Raw genomic sequence first — 22,358 nt, forward strand, 5'->3', positions numbered from 1 at the left:
GGTGCTAAAAGGAGATGAGATTTTCTTCCTCATATGCTGGGAGCCAGGACAGATAAAGGTGTAAAGAAAAATGTTAGCAGGGGGTTAGGCACTGGCTACGAATTAAGACTTGGAAACTTGGTTGTCTGTGCAACTTCATACTGTTTCATTCTTGTCCTGTACAGTATTTCTTTGATTTCCTTCATTTGTAAAAGCAGGAAGAAAATATTTGCCATTCAGTTCTGCTTTTTAGGTATCAAATGCGAGGATACAACCTGAGGTTTCTTTCCCCGCCCCCTCACAAAGTGTAGATCATTTGTTTTCCTTCCAGCCCTGGGCTCAGTACACAGATGCTTTCTCTTCACCCTTTGGGTTGCAGTTTTCTCCAGGTTGGTGCTGATCGTATGATAAAGCTCAGCACAGAAGGCCTTCAGGTCCAGTACCCTGGCCTTGACCTCCCCACACGCCATCTTATCTCACCAACTTTTGCACCAACGCCCGGTAAGCTGTTACATGGGTCTCCTTGGAGGCCTTGGCCACAGCATCCCCATATTCTGAGAAGTATTTGGAAATGGTTGTCTGGAAGGCTTCCACTTTGATCTTGACGGCATTCATCCTCTCCAGCACCATCTCCTGGATTGCTACCCCAAATCATTTCCATCCTCAGTCTTGGGGATCAGGTGCTGGAACCATGTGATCATCAGCATGCATTTCTCTTTGAGAATCCAGACTTCTGGCTTAACCATGGCAAGCAGCGACAACCTTCTCATTCCCAGGGAGAAATCCACACTCAGGGACTTCTTTCTTCTCCTGCTTCTCTGTTTCCACCTCATCCTTGGGTGGGGGTTCTGGGATGGAGATGTCCAGTGGGGCCTGGAGGGAGGTCAAGCAGCTACAATGAGAGAATCGTTTTGCAAGGCCTGCTGCGGGTATATGATTTTCTGTGGCAAGAATCTGTAGAGGAATTCCTTGACTTCTTGGGAAAGCTCTTGCCTGAAGACACGTACCTGGGTGCGGGCCTCCCTGCTCAGGCACCCACCACGAGGCTTGGCCGTGTGGCTTCAGTTGCTGGATCTCTGGTCTTCTGGCCAGTCGCCTGGGCTTTCACATTCACAGCCGGAGTTTTATAAACATATATTGAAGTTATCTAACATTTGTAACTCTGAGAATGCCAAGGAGCAATGAATAGTATTGTTATTGTTACCGTTGGTGTTGTGTGCAGTCTAAAATATGTAAAGTGGAAAATAGATTAGACTGCTTTTAACTAATATCCTTTATTGGCAAAAGTTCTGATTCGCCTGTTGTTCAAAATTAAAGAAAGGGAATGGTTACTTGGTGGGTGTAGTTTATTTCAAGAACTGAAGTGGTGTGAGAGGAAAACCTGTTTCTACCACTGATCAGAATGAAGATCTGGGTTCTTGAACACATGTGATAAGTTGTACTCAAGAATGCAGTTAGTGCTGTAAAGCTAGTCTGGCGTATTTTAAAATTGTAAATAATTGATAGTTATAACACATGCTCAGAGCCCTTTCCTGTGATTGAGCCTGGCACTCATGAATTAGTGAAATTTTCTATTCATTTGGAAATGTGTAAATTTCTATTCATTTGGAAACGACCATGAACCTCAAAGATGATAACAGGGCTGTGGCTGGGCTGCACTGTATGGTTGTGCATGTTGCAGGCTGCACAAAGGCACCCAGCCAGTGGCACAAGCAAGGACTGAGATCCAACCCACACTTGGCTTACCGAAGTCTGCCACCCGAGGGTTTTTGTCTGTGATGGGGAGAACAGGGGTTTGACTGTTAAAGATTTGAACAAAGGCTTTGTAGATTTGAGGCATAGCCTATACTATGAATTATTTTGTTTTTAAAAAATTAATTTTGATGCTGTCAAGGTAATTCCATACTGTGTCCACATATGTAATAATTTGAATCACATTTATTTTACTGCAATTCCTAAGAAGGAACAAGAGTATTTATCTGGTTAACACACTAATGGTTTATCTAAACTCAAATTTGAACCATCAGCTTCATGAAACAGACCAGTGCTTAGTATTATCACAATTTTAATTTAAGCTACAAATCTTCTTCTTAGATAATTATCTATGCAAATGCAGGGGCAGTCTTTTGAATATTGCTTTTAGACTGCCATCTAAAGTTTTTGGTTTCTGGGGTTTATTTGGAAGTTTGTTTTTATACTGTATTGTGCTTCCTGACTTAAAGGCTTTTGTGTCATGAAGCATTTGGGGGCACTTAGAACTATATGCCATTTCACTTGTACATTAAAAGAGTTTATCCTAAGATGAAGATTTTTTTCTTCTTTCGAAATGATTTTGCCCCTGGAAGTTTTTACCGAGAAGCAGTAGACGGTAACCTTGAAAAGACTAAAGTTTAAGAAAAAGGTACTTTTAAAAAAATTAAAAATAACCTTTTTTAGATTACAAAAATACGTATATATGAAAAATAACTTATTGAAAAGCCTCAATACATATTGCTACTCCCCAGAGACCACCACACGTAGTCCCTTCCAGGTCTGTTTTATTCATAAGCGCTATTTAAAATTCTATCTCTTTTGCTGGAAATAAGTAGAAGACATAACAACTGTTCATATACGTTTACTTTGTTTTTTTTTTTAAAGATAATTTTTTTGCCAGAATGCCAGAGTAGACTGGGGGTGGATGGGCGAGGGGATTATTCTCTGAGCTGCAGCAGACCCTGGTTTCACTATCTGCACAGTTTCCACATTTTGTTCAGGAATAAGATGTCCTTGAGAAGAGAAAACCCATACGAGTAGGTACTGAGTTGTAATCTGTATTCAGATTTCTGTTTTTTGTTTTTTTTTTTTTTTTGGGTCACAGTGGTTCTGCCATCTCCCACTGAGCTCTCCTAACCTTGCCCCATCCTCAGCCCTCACCTGTCACATTCAGTTACCACTCCTTGCCAGCTTTACCTTCTAGATAGTTCTTGACTTCATCCTCTCCTCTCCTTTTGTATTGCCACTGCCCTAGGTGAGACTGTCCCTTCTCTCTCCTCAGTTGCTTGTCTGTTCCGTCATCATGATGTATTCACTCTGGGTGTGAGGTGCAGTGCCAGGCACTGGGTTACAAGGCCCCTGCCTCCAGCAGCTGTCTCTTTGGGGATGAAGGCAGGTAAATGAGCCATCTCCACTTCATCCTCCTGCCTGTCATCCTTCCTTTGCTGTTTTGTCCATCAAGCCCATTCTCTCCCCAGCAGCCCTGGGGAGAGATCTGTTGGAAATGCAAACCTGGCCAAGTCCCCACCTCGCAGGCCTCAGCTGTCTCAGTCTCAGCTGTTTGCTGGCAGCTGGGTCAGGCTGTCCTGGGTCTCCTCCACACCTCCCACCTCGCCTGCCTTCCCTGACCAACGCCTGCCTTCCCTGACCAACCGGGCCTCCTTGCCCTTAGGCGGTTTTCTCTGCTCCTCCCCTCCTGACCTCCCTTCTGTGCACCTGGTCATTCTCCTTGCCTCTGTTGCCTTGTTTTCTAAATCATTTTACCTGTCTGTCCCCACTGTTCAACCCAGTGCACAGCAGTTTCTAACCTGATAGTCTGCCTTCTGTAAAATGGGAATGAGGGTGTATCTTCCTCAGATTGTTGGTGTGAGGATTAAATGAGATATAATCCACAGAAAGCATGGCCTCTGGCACACAGTGGGCCCTGATAAGTGGTATTGATGCCTGAGATATTGTGTTAACTTAAATGACCGGGTTGAAGAGAAGGTGTTAGAAATTTAGGTTCCCCCGTGTGTATTTGATTATATAAAATATTGTTGGTCACACTTTCCCTATGTCATATTAGGTAAAATTAGAAAGTGAAGGCTTTCCCACCTGGTACGGTAGCTCTCGCCTGTAATCCCAGCACTTCGGGAAGCCAAAGCAGGTGAATCACTTGGGAAGTCAGGAGTTCAAGACCAGCCTGGCCAACATGGTGAAACCCTGTCTCCACTAAAAAAACAAAAATTAGCTGGGTGTGGTGGTGGGCGCCTGTAATTCCAGCTACTCCAGAGGCTGAAGCAGGAGAATCGCTTGAACCTGGGTGGCAGAGGTTAGTTACAGTGAGCTGAGATCAAGCCACCGTACTCCAGCCCGGGCGAGCGAGACTCTGTCTCAAAACAAAAACAAAAAAGAAAAAAAAAAAAAAGAAAGTGGAAGGGTTTCATGTTTCTTTCATGTTTAACCTACATGTTGTAGGTAAAGTTTACTTGCAACACTTCGGTGTATTTTCAAGTAAATATATTTAATCGGAGTGAATTGCTGTTATATTATGCATTTTACACTTTTTGAGAAACAGAAACTGCCTCACACATTAAAGTGTGTGTGTTAAGCAAATACTCTGATGTAGGCCTTCAGGGTACACAGAAAGGAATCAAACAGCATCCTGTCCCCAGCGTGTGGTATAGGGGAAGGACTCAGGGCCGTGGCAGGTGGTACAGCAGAAGACCAGGTGCCCTCAGGACCCGAGAGAGCAGGCCTGTGGAGGAAGGAAGGGGAGGAGACATTTGGGCTGGATCTGGAAGAACCTGTAGACACTAGTGGAGGAGAGTCAGTGGAAGAATATTCTAGAGGAAAGGCTTGCCCACTTGCCTGCAGTGGTTGTCAGATGTGAGCTGCAACCTGATTAAGAGTTTCTTGAAATGAGATATCAAAGATATTATTGGGTATGCTTTTCTTGTTTTTCCACTGGGAGTGATAATATCAAGTTGACAGTTGAAAATGCTTTTCCATCTGTTTCTCTATTGGACTGAGTTGTTGTGTTCCAAGGACTAGCTAGGCAATAAATCACATCACACTAAAATTGAGTACTTGTAACATTTGAAAAGATTGTAATGTGCTGGTATTGATGAAGAATTTATAATGTGTAGAAATTAATTCCATTATTCTAACCAATGGACACTTGAATTTTGAATTTGCTCTTCATGTTGATTTTAATTTCTTTGATGACTATAGCATCTGGCGAGGCTTTCTCATTTTCAGGTGGATTTGTTTGCACTGTAGTGGTGGGGCTGGCTTTATTGCATTATTCATATATGCAATACATATGCACCATGATCCCAAGACATGACTCGTGGTGGTGGTGACTGTATTTTTGAGATGTAGCTGATACCTCCCATCCCCTGGACTTCCTTTAGTTCACATCTTTATTTTCATTCACCAGTAACTGAAAATCTAATATTTTCTTTGATTTTGAATGTAGTCAGCAAACCCAGTAGCATTACAGATGGAGTATCCCTTATCCGAAATGCTTGGGACCAGCAAGTGTTGTAGATCTTGGACTTTGGAATATTTGCATTGTACTCACCAGTAGAGCATCTCAAATCTGAAAATCCAAAATGCTCCAATGAGCATTTCCTTTGAGTGTCATGTCGGTGCTCCAAAGTTTCCAATTTTAGAGCATTTAGATTTTGGATTTTTGGACTAGGGATACTCAGCCTGTAGCAGTTCCTGTGACTATAACATCAATAAAATCACAGTACCATGATCTGTTTCTACTCTAAACACTTCTGACATCAGAGGTGTGAGAATTTTCCCTACACCAACAACCACTTCTCTGATTCTCTGGTCACCAACTGTGTCTCCAGTGATCAGTTAAATTCTGACACTAACTACCTGAAGTTAGCACAGACCCCACAAGTTAAGGGCTCAGTCTCACAAGACTGCCCCAAGACACCCACTGACCTGCTATAAATCAAGTTCCCACGACCTCCTCCTCAGGGTTAGTCATTTGCTAGAATGGCCCACAGAACTTAGAACACTCTTTACTTACATTTACTGGTTTATTATAAAGAATACCACTCAAGGCCGGGCGCGGTGGCTCACGCCTGTAATCCCAGGACTTTGGGAGGCCGAGGCAGGCGGATCACGAGCTCAGGAGATGGAGACCATCCTGGCTAGCACGGTGAAACCCCGTCTCTAATAAAAATACAAAAAATTAGCCGGGCGTGGTGGCGGGAGCCTGTCATCCCAGCTACTCGGGAGGCTGAGGCAGGAGAATAGCGTGAACTTGGGAGGCGGAGCTTGCAGTGAGCCGAGATTGCGCCACTGCACTCTAGCCTGGGTGACAGAGCAAGGCTCCGTCTGAAGGAAGGAAGGGGGCGGGGGGGGGGAGGGAGGGAGGGAGGGAGGGAGGGATACCTCTCAAGAACAGCCAAATGGAAGAGATGCGTAAGGCAAGGTATGGGATGGGGTTTTGGGGTGTTTGGAGCTCCCATGCCCTCTTTGAGCCTGCCATCCAGCAACACCTCGGTAAGTTCATCAACCCAGGAGCTCCCTGAATCCCACCATTTAAGGGTTTTTATGAAGGTTCCAATATGTGAGCATAATGGATTAAATCATTGGCCATTGGTAACTAATTCACCTTTCTCCCCTCGCAGGAGATAGGGGTTGAGGAGTAGGGGGAAGATCCCAACCCTCTAATCACAAAGTTGTTTACTCTGGCAGCCAGCGCCAATCCTAAAGCTATCTAGGGCCCCAAAAGAGTCACCTCATTAGCATGAACTCAGGTACCGTTGATAGGGGCTTATTCTGAGTAACAAAAGGCATTTCTAATATTACCCAGTTCCCTCAGGAAATGCCAAGGGTTTTAGATGCTCTTGTGTCAAGACCAAATAGTTCTTATTATATCGTGATATCACGTCAGTTATTTCCATATGCCTTACAGTTTTAAATACCTCTCAAATACTGTATGTGCTCATCATTACTTTGAGTTATGGTAGGTTATTGACTTGCTGCTTGATCTGGTGAAATATGGCAATAAGCACTTAGTACTCTATCATAATTATTAGTATAATTCCCTTTCAGCATAATTGAATCTTTTGCCATCCCTTGTGTTCTAATTTATGCGTTTGAGAACTTTATTCTGCAGTGTCCATAGGCTTCACCAAGCTGTGAGAGGGGTCTATGGCACAAAAAGTTGAAGAATCTTTGCTTCAGTCCCTGGGGTGTGCTTGGTAGAGAGCATGCCTGCATTCGTTCAGGATTGGTAGGAATGTGGGGTATGTAATTGAGATGCTGTCTCTCACCTAAGACTAATCCCATATAGTCAGCAGCACACAGTTTAACAAAACCTCAGTCGCTCTTGTGGGCATTGTAATATATACCCACCATAAAAAAGAAAGGGTTAAACTGCATTCTCTGTAGGCTTTGAAAAAATATACTAAGCAGTTCCCATCTGAAAATATTTAAAATAAAAATAGCCGGACACAAAGTCTTCAGCTGTCTAGAAAATATCTTATAATACAAAATGAATTACTCCCCGTGTTTCTGGTTTAGTATTTTTACAGCACCTGTTTCTTCTGCAAATATTTGTTGTATGCCCACTATACTCAGGCATTGTATTGGAGATTTACAGATTTATGGTGGTTTTCTCTTCTAAGACCTATTTGAAATATGTCTTTCTCATTCCTTAAAAACTTTGAAGTCATTAGGTCATTTTGCATTGCAATCATTTATACATTGAACAGACTTATTGAATACTTGCAGTATGCCGGACAGTGTACTCGGCACTTTATCCTACATAAGTAGCAAAATAGATAGTAATCCTACTCTCTGGGAGCTGACCTAAAATAAATTTAGGTATTTTGTGTTCTGAGGCTTAGAGGGCTGCCTTGATGTGCCATAAAAACTGCTTGACGCTCTTAAAAATTATGGGTGGCCATTAGTTTAGACTGAGCTCCTCTACTGGGCCCCAGCCAAACATACCAAACCAAAATGGAGTCACTCATGCTAAAAGTGATGTAATCAAACTGAAATGTTAAGAAAGCAGATGGATCCTAGAACAGACCAGTTTTTCCTGAAAACAGAAGATTCTAGTCTACCTGAGTCAGGGTAGCAAGGAAGTCCCTTCTGCTTTATTTAACCCTTACAGAAAAGTAGCCTGAAGTAACCTGATGTTAACCAGTCAGCTTTTTCTATTCTGTTTCTTTGTTTTCATCTTCCAGTACCTACTGTTCTGCCATTGCCTTTTGGGAGCTTTCCTTCAATTTTGTAGAATGGAGTCTGCCCTGATTTATGAATCGTGAATAAAATACAATTAGCTCTATAACTAAATTTGTTGTAATTGTGTCTTTTGATACCACTCACAGACCTTGTGTATTTTGTAAGGTAGTGGTTCTCCCACTCTGTTCTTGTGGGTGTTTATGATGTCTAGGGCTGGCAGAAGGAAGGAGAGGGGCATGTTCTGTTTCCTCAGCCCCATTTTAATCAGAACATTCATACTCATATATTTGAGATTGCCGGAAAGTTGAGGGTGGGGTGAGAAGGAGAGTTTTGTTGCCTACAGGGTGTTTGGAAATTTGGTCAAAGGTTTGAACATGATTGGCATTATCTATTGCCTGCTGATATTATAGAAATTATTTTTGTCATTTATTATTCATTCTGTACTGAAAGGTAGATGGAATAATAGTCAGCTTGTTGCCTCTAGGTACTGTTATTTTAATAAAGTTGGCAGTCAGGTTTGGTGGCTCATGCCTATAATCCCAGCAGTTTGGGAGGCTGAGGTGGCAGGATCCCTTGAGCCCAGGTATTTAAGACCAGCTTGGACACCATGGTGAAAACCCATCTCTACAAAAAACAAAAAAGCTAGCCAGGCATGGTGGCATGCGCTGGCAATTCCAGCTACTTGGGAGGCTGAAATGGGATAATCGCTCAAGCCTGGGAGGTTGAGACTGTGGTGAGCTATGATTGTGCCCATTATACTCCATTGTACTCCAGCCTGGGCAACAGAGCAAGACCCTGTCTCAAAAAAAAAAAAAAAAAAAAAAAAAAAAAGAGTTGGCCTTTCCTTACCTTACAAACATCAAGGTAACAGCTAGCATTTATTGGGAGCCATTATAGGCCAGGCTCTGTGCTAAACTTTCACATTCCATATTTAATTTTATCCTCAAAATGACCCTCCAAGGTAGCTGGTAATGTCTCATTTTAATAGAAGAGGAGCCTGGTTCTTAGAGCTCAAGTGGCTTGCCCAAAGCAGCTCTTGCAGCTTATTTCAGCATTCCAAGCTACAGAGTTCCCCCTAGGTTCTGTCAGCATCACAGATTCGTGGCTTCAGCTGCCTAGCAGTTAGGGCTGACTTTCTCCTGGTAGCTGTGTCCAGCAGCGGGAGTTCATCTCTACCTTTTTAAAGGTTGTTCTGTTTTAGTTCCTGCTCCAGATCCCTGGCTCCCTCCGAATGGAATGTTTGTGATCTAGTAAGCAGTATTGGGCTCACTCTCATTTTTCTACTTGCCTCCCTCCCTCAACCTGCACACACTAAACAGTTTTCTTAAAGTGAAATGCACTTAGCAGTCCTGGCAGTTTATGCAAAGGTTGGGATACTCATCACACATTTACCAAAATGCTTTATTATTGAGCAGAGTGCCTGATGGATCCTGATTATGCTTAAAAAAAAAAAAAAAGAAACTTTGTACTTTCTTTTTGTACAGTGTTTGCAGTTAATGAAATCTATGCCTTAATTACCTATCAGAAAAGAATGAGATGGTTCTAATATGGGTTCTAACGAAATATGCCCTTGATGATAAAAGTTAGTTGCAGAACACTATGATCCCACTTAAAAAAACTGGTAAAAGAAATTACCATTAAGTATACACAAAGAACTACACAACAGAAAAACCAGATTGTTAACTGTAGATGTTTCCAGGGATAATGGGCAACTTCATGTTTTCCTGTTTTTCTGTTATGTGGATGTGTATTGAACTAATTTTTAGAAACCGAAGATAATTAAAGAGTGCATTCTGCAGCTGTGTTCAAAAAGGATAGATTATTGAAAAGAGGTGAAACATGAATGTTTGTTTTCCTTGGTTCCTGAGGTTGGCCCTTTTATGCCAAGGCAGGATGCCTCAGCAGCAACTTAACGAGCCCAGAAGAAGGGTCTGACCTGGCTCCCTGGTAGGGAGGGGGAGGGAGAAAGCAAAGTGTTCTTCTCCTTGCATCTCCCCTGCCTTTCTGTTCAGCAGTAACTGTCTTGCAGCTTCTTGGTTATGAAATGATTGACCTTTCTGTTGAGCCTAACAACACTTCTACTGGTGCTCGTTTGGATTGGAGGCCCCAGGATGCAGAAAAAGGGTGTATGTAAGAGGAGGGCGCTCCAGAAATGTAAATGTGTGCTTTGTTTTCCTCTTAAAGCAAGAGGATAGGGAAGGGAAGAATGCAAGAGCAAAGCTTAACATTTTTCAGTAGTTGCACCAGTTCTGATAAGCTGATCTCACTTGTTGTGGTTTAAATACACAGAGTAAGATTGTAAGGTGCTAGCTGTCTGGGGCTAGTTCTGCCTGGATCTTGGGTATTGCACATTATGTGAGAATTAAGGTTATGATTTGATTTGAAAGACTAGGCTTTTTGCAGCTTCAGTAGCAAGTGTTCAGCGATGTTTTGCTTCCCTGGTGTTTATGTCTGGGTGTGCTTGTGATCCCCCAGCCTGGCTTCTGAGATAGCAGTGCAGCCTCCTGGGGGACATCTCTGTTTCTTGTGGCTTCTGGCCTGAGCCCTGTACAGAGAACTTTTCTTTTCTTCTTAGTTCCTCTGAGGGAGGAAAGCCTTATCTTTTACCTTAGAAATGAAGTCCTGCCCTCAGAGATCTGGTTAAAACCCAAAAGATTCCTTTGCTATGTTTTTCATTGAGGTGGATTCTGTTTATAGGTAAGCAAAGCTGGCTGTGAACCCCAGAGAGCGGGCAAGGCCATGTGACATCTCAGCGGCCCCAGTCATTGGGGAGTGACTCCGGTCCCACTGCAGCCATGCCAGGGGACTGACATGGAGAAGACATGATGCCGTGGTAGAAAACCGCGTTTCCAGAGAAGCACAATCACCTCTGAGTGACATATTAGACCCGTGTGTGAGGCGTTGTGTAGATACTTTGCAAATCACCCGTGTTTTTTGCCCTATTTCTTTGTCCACTTGTATTGTATGTGATTACAGCCCTTTCTGATTTTACACAGCAGGGAGCAGAGAGGGCATGGGAATAAGGTGCAAGCATTCAAACATGAATTGCAGTTTGGCTCTGGTTGTTAAAAATTTTTGATATGAGCTACATTTTTATTAAATCTCCTTTTTTATGGAGAAAAAAATAGAATCAATTTGGAATCCCAGGAGGCTTTGGTGACTTTTTTTTTTAAATGTATTCATTTCATTAGAGAATTAGGTAAACCTTACATTACACAGGCAAGGCCAAAATAATTTTGCACAGTTAAAGTGTGTTCAAGAAACCAGTCACCGTTTAACCAGATTAGACTTCAACAAGGAGATGATAACCTCCAAATAACCTTCATTTAGGAAGATGACATTCCTCCAATATGTGGAAAGACAGTAGATGCATTTTCTTCTCTCTGCCACAGAGGAAGAAAGTTTCCCTCTTGAGGGACAACCATTATTTCTCCCCCCCCCCCCCCCATTTTTTTTGAGATGGAGTCTTGCTCTGTCACCCAGGCTGGAGTGCAGTGGCGCAATCTCGGCTCACTGCAACCTCTGCCTCCTGGATTCAAGCGATTCTCCTGCCTCAGCCTCCTAAGTAGCTGGGACTACAGGTACCTGCCACCATGTCCGGCTAATTTTTTTTGTATTTTTAGTAGAGATGGGATTTCACCATGTTAGCCAGGATGGGCTCAATCTCCTGACCTTGCGATCCGCCCACCTCAGCCTCCCAAAGTGCTGGGATTATAGGTGCGAGCCACCGCGCCCGGCCCAACACTATTTCTTTTTTACTGCTCTTTTCCCCTCTCCTTCCTTTGGTTTCCCCTTTCCATGAAGCTTCTTTAGTCATCTTTGCTCATCCTTAAGATCCTGATGCTCATCTCTGTAGAATCCAAGAAACCAGTGTCCCCATGAGTGCCGGTAAGTGTTGTCATCTGGATACCCAGTCATAAGTCTGCTTCTTCTTGGCCAAGGGTGGTTCACTAAACAGTGTCACCACTTTCATAGACTTGAAATCAGTAGGCCTGGTGACTTCACCAAATAGCCGAACACTGAGACAAGACATGTACAAGGCATATTCTGAAAGAGAAATTTCTTGAGTGACAAGGAGCTGGAGTCCCTGGTGTTGACTTTCCTCACCCACACCTTGTGACTGGTTTTAAGAAGGGCAGGGTTTGGTAAATGTTTGGCATCCTATTTGCTTTTATTTTTTTATTTTATTTTATTTATTGATTAATTATTATTAATTTTTGAGACAGAGTCTTGCTCTGTCACCCAGGCTGGAGTGCAGTGGTGAGATCTCAACTCACTGCAACCTTTGCCTTGCGGGTTCAAGTGATTCTCCTCTCTCAGCCTCTCAAGTAGCTGGGACTACAGGTGCCTGCCACCGCACCTGGCTAATTTTTGTATTTTTGGCAGAGACAGGGTTTCACCTTGTTGGTCAGGCTGGTCTCGAACTCCTGACCTCAGGTGATCCTCCACCCACCTCAGCCTCCCAAAGTGCTGGGATTACAGGTGCAAGCCACTGCTCCCTGCCCCTATCTGCTTTTAATGACTTATTTGAAATGCACCCTGTTCTGCGATTTTTGCATTTCTCTACCCTCTTAACCTCCTTAGTACTTCTGTAGCACTTGCTTTCCACTTTGCTTGTTTAGTCATTTATGCGCTTCTTTATTCCCTCTGTCTAGACAGATTCAGTCTTTTTTGTCTCCATCAGTTTGTTCATCTCTGCTGTAAGCATGGTAGGGATCTGTGCAGTTTGGCTGCCCTTCGTGCTGTTCACAGTTTGCCAAGGGCCTCCATAATGAAATGGATTAGGGTAGGATGGTGCTGTGGGTGGCATGTGGAGGAGGCCTTCCAATGAAGCACTGCCTTCCCTGGGATGTGACAAAGGACAGGTGATGAAGCCGGGCCTCTGGAGTCTGGCTGCCCATTTGAACAGCCAGGGTGGGGTACTTTGAAAACTGAGTGAGTGAGAGCCCCACCTCCAAACGGGCTGCTTCATTGTGGTGGGTGGACCTGGACATCAGGGTTTGAAAATCCTGGCCATTCTCATGGGCAGCTGCAGTTGAGTTGAGAATCAGTGCTTTCAGTGAAGGGGCTGGACTTTGAGGACTTTCTTTCTCATCCAGATAGAATATTCAGTGATTCCATGAAGCCTATCTATGTTTATGCTGGCCACCCAGCGTTTTAAGTTTTAAAAACTATTTTAGAAAACCTACATAATAATTTTGTATCCTTACAGCGTGATCTTCCTTTTTCTTTCTCACCTCCTCCCACCCTCTTTTAGCTCCTACAGCCATTCGATTACTTCTTTTGTGGTTTCATAGTTTTAAATGTTTGTGGAAAGGTGTTGGTCAGTCAGGAGGTTGTAGTGAACCTTTTACACAATCATTTTGGAGTATAAACTGTGTTTTGTGTTTGCATAGACTATCTCTGTGGGGTTTAAAAGCTACTAACAGCTTATCCAATTTGCCGTTTCAGAACTAGGGAAGCTGAATAATGCTACTTCTGTTTTACGTGGGATGAAAGATCAAGAGCCAAAGGACAGAAAGATAAGGCAGAGGGGATGAAAGAGGGGCCCCTGTGTCAGGGGCTAACAGTCATTAGCACTTCACCTCTGCCAGATGCCTCCTCAGCCAGCTAACAGGGACACCTGATCTCTCCTTGGGAAGATGTAACACATTAATCTGACCTGTTGTCTAATTGTAAGTATGAAGCAGGCATTGAGGCATTAGATCACCACAGTGTGAAGCAAAAGAGACAAGACAGACCTCTGCACAGGAGCGGCCTTCTGTGCCTTCGCCCACGTTTGTGTTCTGGCACCTGTCACCTTATATTGGAAATCACATACGTGTGAGCCTCCTGAAGTCAGAGGGAATCATGTCTTACTCATTGTAGGAGGCATATTCAAATCTTCATGATTGAACCTAGTCCTGTCAGGCTGAACTGCTGCATAATATGAATGTTTACCTGTGTCCCATCTAGATAGTGTCTGATGGTATTTTCTGTTTAAATGATTTAAGTAATAGGCACTCATATTTTCTCAAGTGTTTTGCATGAAATTTAAGGCATGTAAGATAGAGTGAGGAAATACTTGGTTTAATTTCGTTTTTACTCCCTTCCTTTTTACCTTATGACCAACAAATACAAATGACTACTTGTCAGTAAAAACAAACCACAAATCTGTTCCTTCTGGAAAATGATTTCATAGCATATTTTTTGTTTGAAGTGCTCATTTGAACGCCTTACAATGAGAAAGCATTTCATTTAAGGGAAAAAACACAACGTGTCCGGCCATATTTTTGAAGTCTTAGAATGTGTTACTATCAAATAATGGGAAAAATGCTAGAATTTTCAATACACAGTGCCTCAGATTTATTTAATATTTGTTTCTTACTAGTTGACGAAAAACAAAACAGCAAATGTAAAGTAAAATTACTTTTTATTCTAAATACTCTTTCAGGAGCTCTTTCCTAAATCCTTGTGAATAAAATTACACTTGCAGTGTATTTATAATCCTTTATAATCCCTAAATCCTTAGAAAGCAAGTTGACCCAAATGTTTAAATAAGGACTTTATTTACGAACTGAATATTTCTGATTCTCTTGGGATGTCATTATCTGGCTACATATGAAACCGTATTCACTTATGCATGCTTCAGAAACTTCATACATTACTGTGCATTTGTTAGTATGTGAACAAAGAAACTTGTTTTGGTTGTGAGCAAAATGCAGATTTGTTCTCAAAATTGAGTTTTAGTATAAACTCAAATAGATCGGCAGAAGAAGAGTTTAATTTTTACGTATCTAAATAAGGCCTCTCTCTTCGTTAAAAGAAAATTAAAACCAAGCCCCACACCCTTATTGAATCTGTCCCAATAAGATGCTTTTTGGGTTCTTGTTTGTGCAATAGTTGGTTATGATTTACTTTGTCTGCAAATGTCTGCAAACAGAAATGACGTAGATACTATTGCTCCGACAAAACTAAAAAAAGATTTTCACTAAAAGTACCCAGATCATATCAGTGGGAATAAATTCACTGGCCTCCGTGTATTTGCCCTAAAAGGATCTGTGTTTTTGCAGTAAATATTGTAATTGGGAGTGTATGTTCTTTTAGACTAAATAAAGTTTTACTTGAGGACATTTTTCAGTTAGGCATGTTTATTTTGGGGGTTTAGTATTGTCTTTCCCCTTATTTATTTTTACTTATCTGTATGAGCAGAAGCCACAGCCAGCTCTCTCAGCCCTCAGCCTATTCTAAGTTGCTGACTCCTTTTCTTGAAGATGGAGTGTCCCCTTTCTGGGCGTCTCTAACCTCATCTTTGCCTCCCCCCGCAGTCCTTTTCTGCCTGCGATTCCTCAGTTTCTCTGCACCTGAAATGTTGGGGTATCCCAGGGACCTGTCTTGGCTCCCTTCCTTTACTTTCCCTCCCAGATGTGAGCTGCTCATGTCCAGTCTAGAGCCCCTGTCTTGGACTCTAGGCCCACTTACCCAGCTAGATACCTTTACTTTCGAGTCTTCCTGGTCTTACTCAGCGTAGACAAAAGCAGAACTCGTTGCACTGTCTCCCGAGACCTTCTCCACTCTGCACTCCCTCTGTGAGCTAGTGGCATAGCCATCCGCATAGAAACCTAAGCCAGAGCCCTGGCACCATGCCCCGTCTTCAATGTCCTCAGCCCCCCAGCCAGGGCACCACTAAATCCTGTTGGTCCTGTCTTCCAGAATCTTTCATTCAGCCTTTCTCTCAGCCTTCAGGGCTTAGTTCTCAGTTCAGGCTCTCAACATGCCCCATCTCAATGACTATAAAGGATTCTAACTAAACCTCCTCTGGGCAGGGACTCACTTACATTCATGTCACATTTTTGAATCCCTGGCTCTGGCATCTAGAGATGCCTAGAAAAATGTATAGAAATCAAATGAAGTAAATGACTCAAGTCCTCCTTGCAAATAGGTGAGTCTAGGACAGAGTTATAAAGATAAAGAATTTAGGATTTTATCACGAGTGGACATTATGCCTTCATTTTTTTAGAAAACAGTGCCCCAGAGGCCGGGCGCGGTGGCTCAAGCCTGTAATCCCACCACTTTAGGAGGCCGAGGCGGGTGAATCACCTGAGGGCAGGAGTTCAAGACCAGCCTGACCAACATGGAGAAACCCCATCTCTGCTGAAAAAATACAAAATCAGCCGAGTGTGGCGGCACATGCCTATAATCCCAGCTACTCAGGAGGCCGAGGCAGGAGAATTGCTTGAACCTGGGGGGCAGAGTTTGCAGTGAGCCAAGATTGCGCCATTGCACTCCAGCCTGGGCAACAAAAGCGAAACTCCGCCTCAAAAAAAGAAAGAGGAAAAGAAAACAGTGCTCCAGGTCCATTCTGGTAGAGGATTTTATAAACTTACACACAGGTAGAACCCATTTTTTCCTTTAGTCTCTTAGTATACTTGACTAACTGAAAGTAATGTTTAAATGGCATTAGGTTTTTTTAATTATTTGCAATTTGTTGTTGAAACTGTATTTGGCAGTATGCCCTTCGCCTTCAAATGTTCTGAAATTGTTAGTCTTCTGATCAGGATCCCAATGATTTTTGTTTTTAGACCTCAATTATCTCCTTTATATCTGTATTACGCGTAACTTCTTGGTGCTTCTGAATGACAGGGCACACCTTACCCTGAGCTTGAGAACCTTGAGCTCAATTATGCCTGAATACTAAAACTTACCAGAGCAAGGAGAGAGAGACTTTGGTCTTTGACTAAAGTGTGTCTTTTTAAGATTCTGAGAAAAGGATAGGAGAGATTGGTCCTTGGAAAAACTACCACAGCCTCTATCATGACCACGTTATGATGTATTCTTCAGTTTCTTCTGACCCTGGGAATCCAGGGAACAGTCAAGCGATCTACTTTGTATCGTCTTTTTGTTTGTACCATTTCCTACTGAGTCACCAGTAAATTATGTGACTTCACACATTTTTCTCTCCCCTTTGATATATAATGAAAGACGTCACTGCTCACTTCAGATGCAGCGGAAGACACAGCATGTAGAAACGTCAGGTATTTTCATAAGCCTCAGAGGACTGAATAAGGTTTGAATTTTCTGTTCAGAGTGGGGTTAGTAATTGGGAAGAGTCACATGACTTATTAAAATAATCTTATATACTTGCTTAGAAGTGTGGCAGGGTTCTTGTATAAATTGATTATTTTTGTTTGACAAATGTTCTTTACAGAAATCACTTTTACCAGGAAAATCTTATAAACTCTTTTTTGGAGAGTCACTATGGCTTTTTTGTTGTTGTTTTGTTTTGTTTTGAGACAGGATCTCAGTCACCCAGGCTGGAGTGCAGTGGTACCGTCTTGGCTCACTGCAGCCTCCATCTCCTGGGCTCCAGCAATCCTTTTGCCTCAGCCTCCTGAGTAGCAGGGACTGCAGGCGCACACCACCTCGGCTGGCTCATTTTTGTATTTTGTGTAGAGACGAGGTCTCGCCATTTTGCCCAGGCTGGTCTTGAACTCCTGAGCTCAAGCTATCTGCCTGCCTTAGCCTCCCAAAGTGCTGGGATTTACAGGCGTACACTAACATGCCCAGTCTAACTGTGGCTAAGTTTTTACCAGGCTTCTGTTGTGAACCATTGGCAAAGATGTGAATGAAACCTAGACTTTATATTCTCTTCTCTCTGTCCTCTTTTTATAATTGACCAACAGTTTTCAGGCCTCTGCGTGATGTATGATTATTTGGCAGTATAAAAGTGGGCTATAACCAAGCGAGTGCTAAGTGCAGACAGATGCTTGACCTATTGAAATTTTGGCTATTTTTTTTTTGAGACAGAGTCTCGCGCTGTCACCCAGGCCAGAGTCCAATGGTGCAATCTCGGCTCACTGCAACCTCCGCCTCCCAGGTTCAAGCAATTCTCCTGCTGAGGCCTCCCAAGCAGCTAGGATTACAGGCACCCACCCCCACGCCCAGCTAAACACGCCCAGCTAATTTTTTGTATTTTTAGTAGAGATGGGGTTTCACTATGTTGGCCAGGCTGGTCTCAAACTCCTGACCTCGTGATCTACCCGCCTTGGCCTCCCAAAGTGCTGGGATTATAGGCGTGAGCCACCGCGCCTGGCTGAAATTTTGGCTTTTAAAATCATTTAGGTCTCATCAGGAATCAGTTCTTTAAAATATAAAACTTTCCTAAAGATCTTTTGACTCTTTGTAGATACAATACCTTGAAAGGATAGATCATAATCTTTATGGCAGAGAGATCTTTAAGGTGTATTTGATATGAAATCACAAAGAGAAAAATCTTTCGAGTCATTGGGTTTGGGAATTAAGTTATGAACACTGAATACAAGGACACTCTTAAAATTTAAAACCACCTCCTTTACTGTATGTGTTGACCTTTGACCTGAATTGGAAAGGGGATTTTAAAAATTTCTCTATAATGTTAAAAAGACATTGGGCCTGTGGGTATTGGGCCTTAAACTGAATTTTCCTTACATAGAAAAATGGAAAAAATTGGTTTAGGTGTTAGGTCGTAACAAAAAGTAGGCCCTTTTGAAGATTAAATTTATGCCTGCCTTAGCCTTGTTTAAATCCATGCCTGGCCACAAATATTAGTGTTGTGGCTGTCCATCATCTGAGCACTTGCACAGCTGTTCATTCACTGCCGTGCGGATTCATCTTTATGTCTAATGCTGCTTTGAAGAACCTTCTCAGAGGTTAATGATGAGAGGATGTAGCAGTAGGGACAACACCGTGGCAGATGAGATCTTTTAGTAGATTCTTTTAATCATGATTTTAAACATTAGAAACCAAAAGCTTTATAGTCTCCTTGTGAAGAAGCCCTAGTGAGCATATTTGCTGTGACAATATTAGTCATGAGTTGCTCACTCCTTGATTAAAACCTCTAGCTTTGTTGACATACTAGTCACTATTCACCTGCTAGGAAATATAGGACTGAGTTGTCATGGAAGGAAATAATGGTGCTGGGATTTGAATAAACAATTTATGGATAATTTCAGAGCCTTTGTCGTCTTCATCCCACCATTTATTAAAGAAGACTTTCCAAAGTATACTGCCATGAGATCTAGAATAATTGAGTCATGTTTTGTGAACCACGTTGGAGACAGACTTCTCTGGGAGGCCACAGCTTCTCCAGAGGGGACCTTTAGCTTTCGAGTGGGACCAACCTGGGCTTGAATACAAGGCCTGCTAGGTTGGGCTGTTTGTGTCCCGGGGCTGGTGGTTGAACCTTGCAGGATGCTGCGGGCATGTAAATCCTCTAGAGCAGCCCTTGGCATGTAAGAGGTACTTCGTAAGTGTCCCCCTTCTCTGAAAGACATTCCTAGTCCCCTGCTGTGGGCTCCTCCCCCAGTGCTCCGCAGTGGAGTAGCCAGCAGTGCGCCCCGAGAGAGCATGGTCCATTCATTCCGTGAGTGCCAGCCACACTGCATGTGCCAAATAACACTCCTCCCTCTCTCGGCAGGTGCCTGAGATCATCAGCTCCATCCGTCAGGCGGGGAAGATCGCCCGGCAGGAGGAGCTGCACTGCCCTTCCGAGTTCGATGACACGTTTTCCAAGAAGTTCGAGGTGCTCTTCTGCGGCCGCGTGACAGTGGCGCACAAGAAGGCTCCGCCGGCCTTGATTGACGAGTGCATCGAGAAGTTCAATCACGTCAGCGGCAGCCGGGGGTCCGAGAGCCCCCGCCCCGTCCCGCCCCATGCCGCGCCCACAGGGAGCCAGGAGCCTGGTCGCAGGCCCATGCGCAAGTCTTTCTCCCAGCCCGGCCTGCGCTCGCTGGCCTTTAGGAAGGAGCTGCAGGATGGGGGGCTCCGAAGCAGCGGCTTCTTCAGCTCCTTCGAGGAGAGCGACATTGAGAACCACCTCATTAGCGGACACAATATTGTGCAGCCCACAGATATCGAGGAAAATCGAACTATGCTCTTCACGGTAAAATATCACCCAGCTCGTGCACAGCCCCAGTCTGCCATACGCGTTCAAGAGAAAATCTCCTTTACGGAGTGAAGATTCTTAGTCAATTGCTTTTGATTTATGTGTGAATCCATATATTTTCATGCTGAACAATTCTATTCTTAGGATAAGATCCTTCCTTTAGCCATAAGCCTCTACAGTAATCAGGGAGAAACAGAGATCCATCTCATGCCCATGTGTCATTTTTATCTCACCCCGTAATTATAAAGACACCTTTTCAGTGTGGAAAGAACAGTGAAAACGTGTAAATAAAGCCAGCAGAGAGATTTTAAAAATAAATATGAATTTCAGAGGATATATTTCAACAGAATCTTTTAGTTGGAAAACACCCTGTCTACTATTAATATTTTTATTTATGAAACATTTACCCTTTGCTAATCAGGATGAGTGGCTTTGTGAGTGACATTATATTTGAAATTTATACCCAAAATGAAAATTTAGCCAATTGCTTACTTTTTTTTTTTAAATAAGAAAAAAAGTTAAATAGCCAAATGCTAGAAAAGGACTGGATGGGGGTGGCAGTGGCTGTCCCAGGTGGGTGGGGTTCCTGGTTCCATGCTGACCTGGGCTCTTCTGAGTGGGTGTGCCCTCCCTGGGAGCCCCCCGGGGCTGAATGGATGAGGTGTGGAGCTGTCCCAGCAGCGAGCCGGTCTCTGACAATGGAGGATCTAGTTTTTTCCTTGGCCTCCTCTTTGACTTAATGCTGACTGACATTCTGTAGAGAACAAAATTACCTTAAATATAAAGTCCCCTTTTTGTGTCTAATTCAGGACACAAGTGAGATGGCCAGGGGGTAAAAAACCGGCTACCTAGGTTAGTGAAGTGTGGATGTGTGCCGGTTTAAAACCGAGGGGGTGCACCCAAGGGTAAATAGGGCTGATGTTTTCATCTTTTGACCATTAATCTAGTGTACCGAAAAGCGTAGTCAGATTTGTGCTTTAATTTGTGATCTGTGTCTTTTAAAAAAACTTCCTTGGTGACATTGAGAAAGCTGCTCCCTGCATTTATTTATAAGTACTAACTGTTTGACTGCTGTGCTAACGTCCCTTGCCACATGCTGGAAATGCAACCGTGAACAAGACAAGTATGGTCTCTGCCCACATGGAATTTAGATTCCAGTAAAGGAGACAGGCAACTGAGTGCACAAATAATTATCTAATTATAATTGTGGTAAATGCTGTGGAGGAGAGGTACAGGATACCGGAGAGCATTTCCCAGGCTAATTGGGAAAGGCTTCTTTGAGAAAGTGATTTTCACCTAACACAAGGTTTCATTGTGGCCACCTGGGAAGGTCTTCTGGGCCCACAGAGCAGCAGACGAGAAGGTCCTAAAGGCAGGGATGGCGCCTGGTGCCTGGAGAATCCCGGAGGCCTAAGTGCCTCCTTTGCTCAGCATTCTTCCCTCAGTTGTTGCGGTCTTACCTCCTCTTGCTTCCTTTAGGTCTCTGCCGAAATGTTGACATGGAGGAATAATCGTATCAGTAAGGCCAGTAGCAACCTCACTTCCAGGTTTTTTGCTTTGTTTTTCTCCATTGCACTTTTACCATTTGATACAATTACAAATAAACAAGTAAAACATTTTATGTCCCACATGCCCCCACGAAGTTAGGCTTCAAGAGGGCATGGATTTTCATGTCTCTGTTCACTGTTGTCATTGCTAGTGCCTAGAGCACAGCTGTGCTCTGTAGACACCTGTTGGGTGAGAAATAAGTCCAGATGGCTGCACTGAAAACAAGGAACGATGGTGCATAGAGATGGGGCTGGGCCTGGAGGCAGCCCCACGAAAGCTGTGTTCATTAGGCACAACTTTATGGGTCTCGGTCAGGGTTTTGTTTTTTATCCTGAAAGGAGTGGGCAGTCACTGCATGCTTTAAAACACAGTGTGAAATATCTTTGGCTACAGAGCCAGGATACTTGGGGGAGGGCAAGAGTAGGGTGGGGAGGGGAGTGAAGCTGTTGTGGTAGTCCAGGTGAGAGATAGTAGGGTTATGAAGTGCAGTGGGAATGGAAGAGACAGACATGCAGAAAGTCAAATTAACGGGATGTATCATCCTTTGGATGTCATGGGAAAGGAGAGGGATCTCAGGAGCCCCACCCAACTTTAGATTCTGACTTGCTCTTTTCAACCCAGCCACAGCCAAATGATAATACCTTGGAGCCTCTCATCTTATGAGATTTTTGAAGGTTATTTTTAAAAACAAGTAAGGACTATCTTCACTATGTAGGTAAAGACAGTGACTTGTAAAGAGGCTAAACATACTCCAAATAGATATTTATTCGTTATTTACAAATAAGGAGGATATTGTGTTGGCTCCTACTCTAGAGAGAGACACAGTCTAATTTAGAAAGATGTTGCATGTTAAAAATGAATTAGTTTTTCATCATCCTTGCTCTCCATGGAAGGATGAGAGTAAAAGGCTACCTGCCACTCTCTCCTGGCTGAAATACAGTTCAGAAACAGTAAGTGTGCAAAAACAATTCAGAGT

The 22,358-nt window shown here is 43.3% G+C and overlaps 1 protein-coding gene and 1 pseudogene across 6 annotated transcripts in view; one reads left to right on the forward strand and one right to left on the reverse strand.

Annotated features, from left to right (window-relative positions):
• TBC1D1 (TBC1 domain family member 1) overlaps positions 1-22,358 on the forward strand; it is a 246,739-nt gene that overhangs the window by 100,041 nt on the left and 124,340 nt on the right. For all 6 annotated transcript variants that reach the window (XM_033213957.1, XM_033213953.1, XM_033213956.1 and 3 more), the window contains one exon: positions 19,367-19,831. In XM_033213957.1, coding sequence (XP_033069848.1) covers positions 19,367-19,831 — 465 coding nt within the window. The remainder of the gene's footprint in view (positions 1-19,366; positions 19,832-22,358) is intronic.
• Positions 319-1,819, reverse strand: LOC117086241 (annotated as a pseudogene).

Source organism: Trachypithecus francoisi, unplaced genomic scaffold, assembly GCF_009764315.1.
Source record: "Trachypithecus francoisi isolate TF-2019V2 unplaced genomic scaffold, Tfra_2.0 Lachesis_group1, whole genome shotgun sequence".
Taxonomy (NCBI): domain Eukaryota; kingdom Metazoa; phylum Chordata; class Mammalia; order Primates; family Cercopithecidae; genus Trachypithecus; species Trachypithecus francoisi.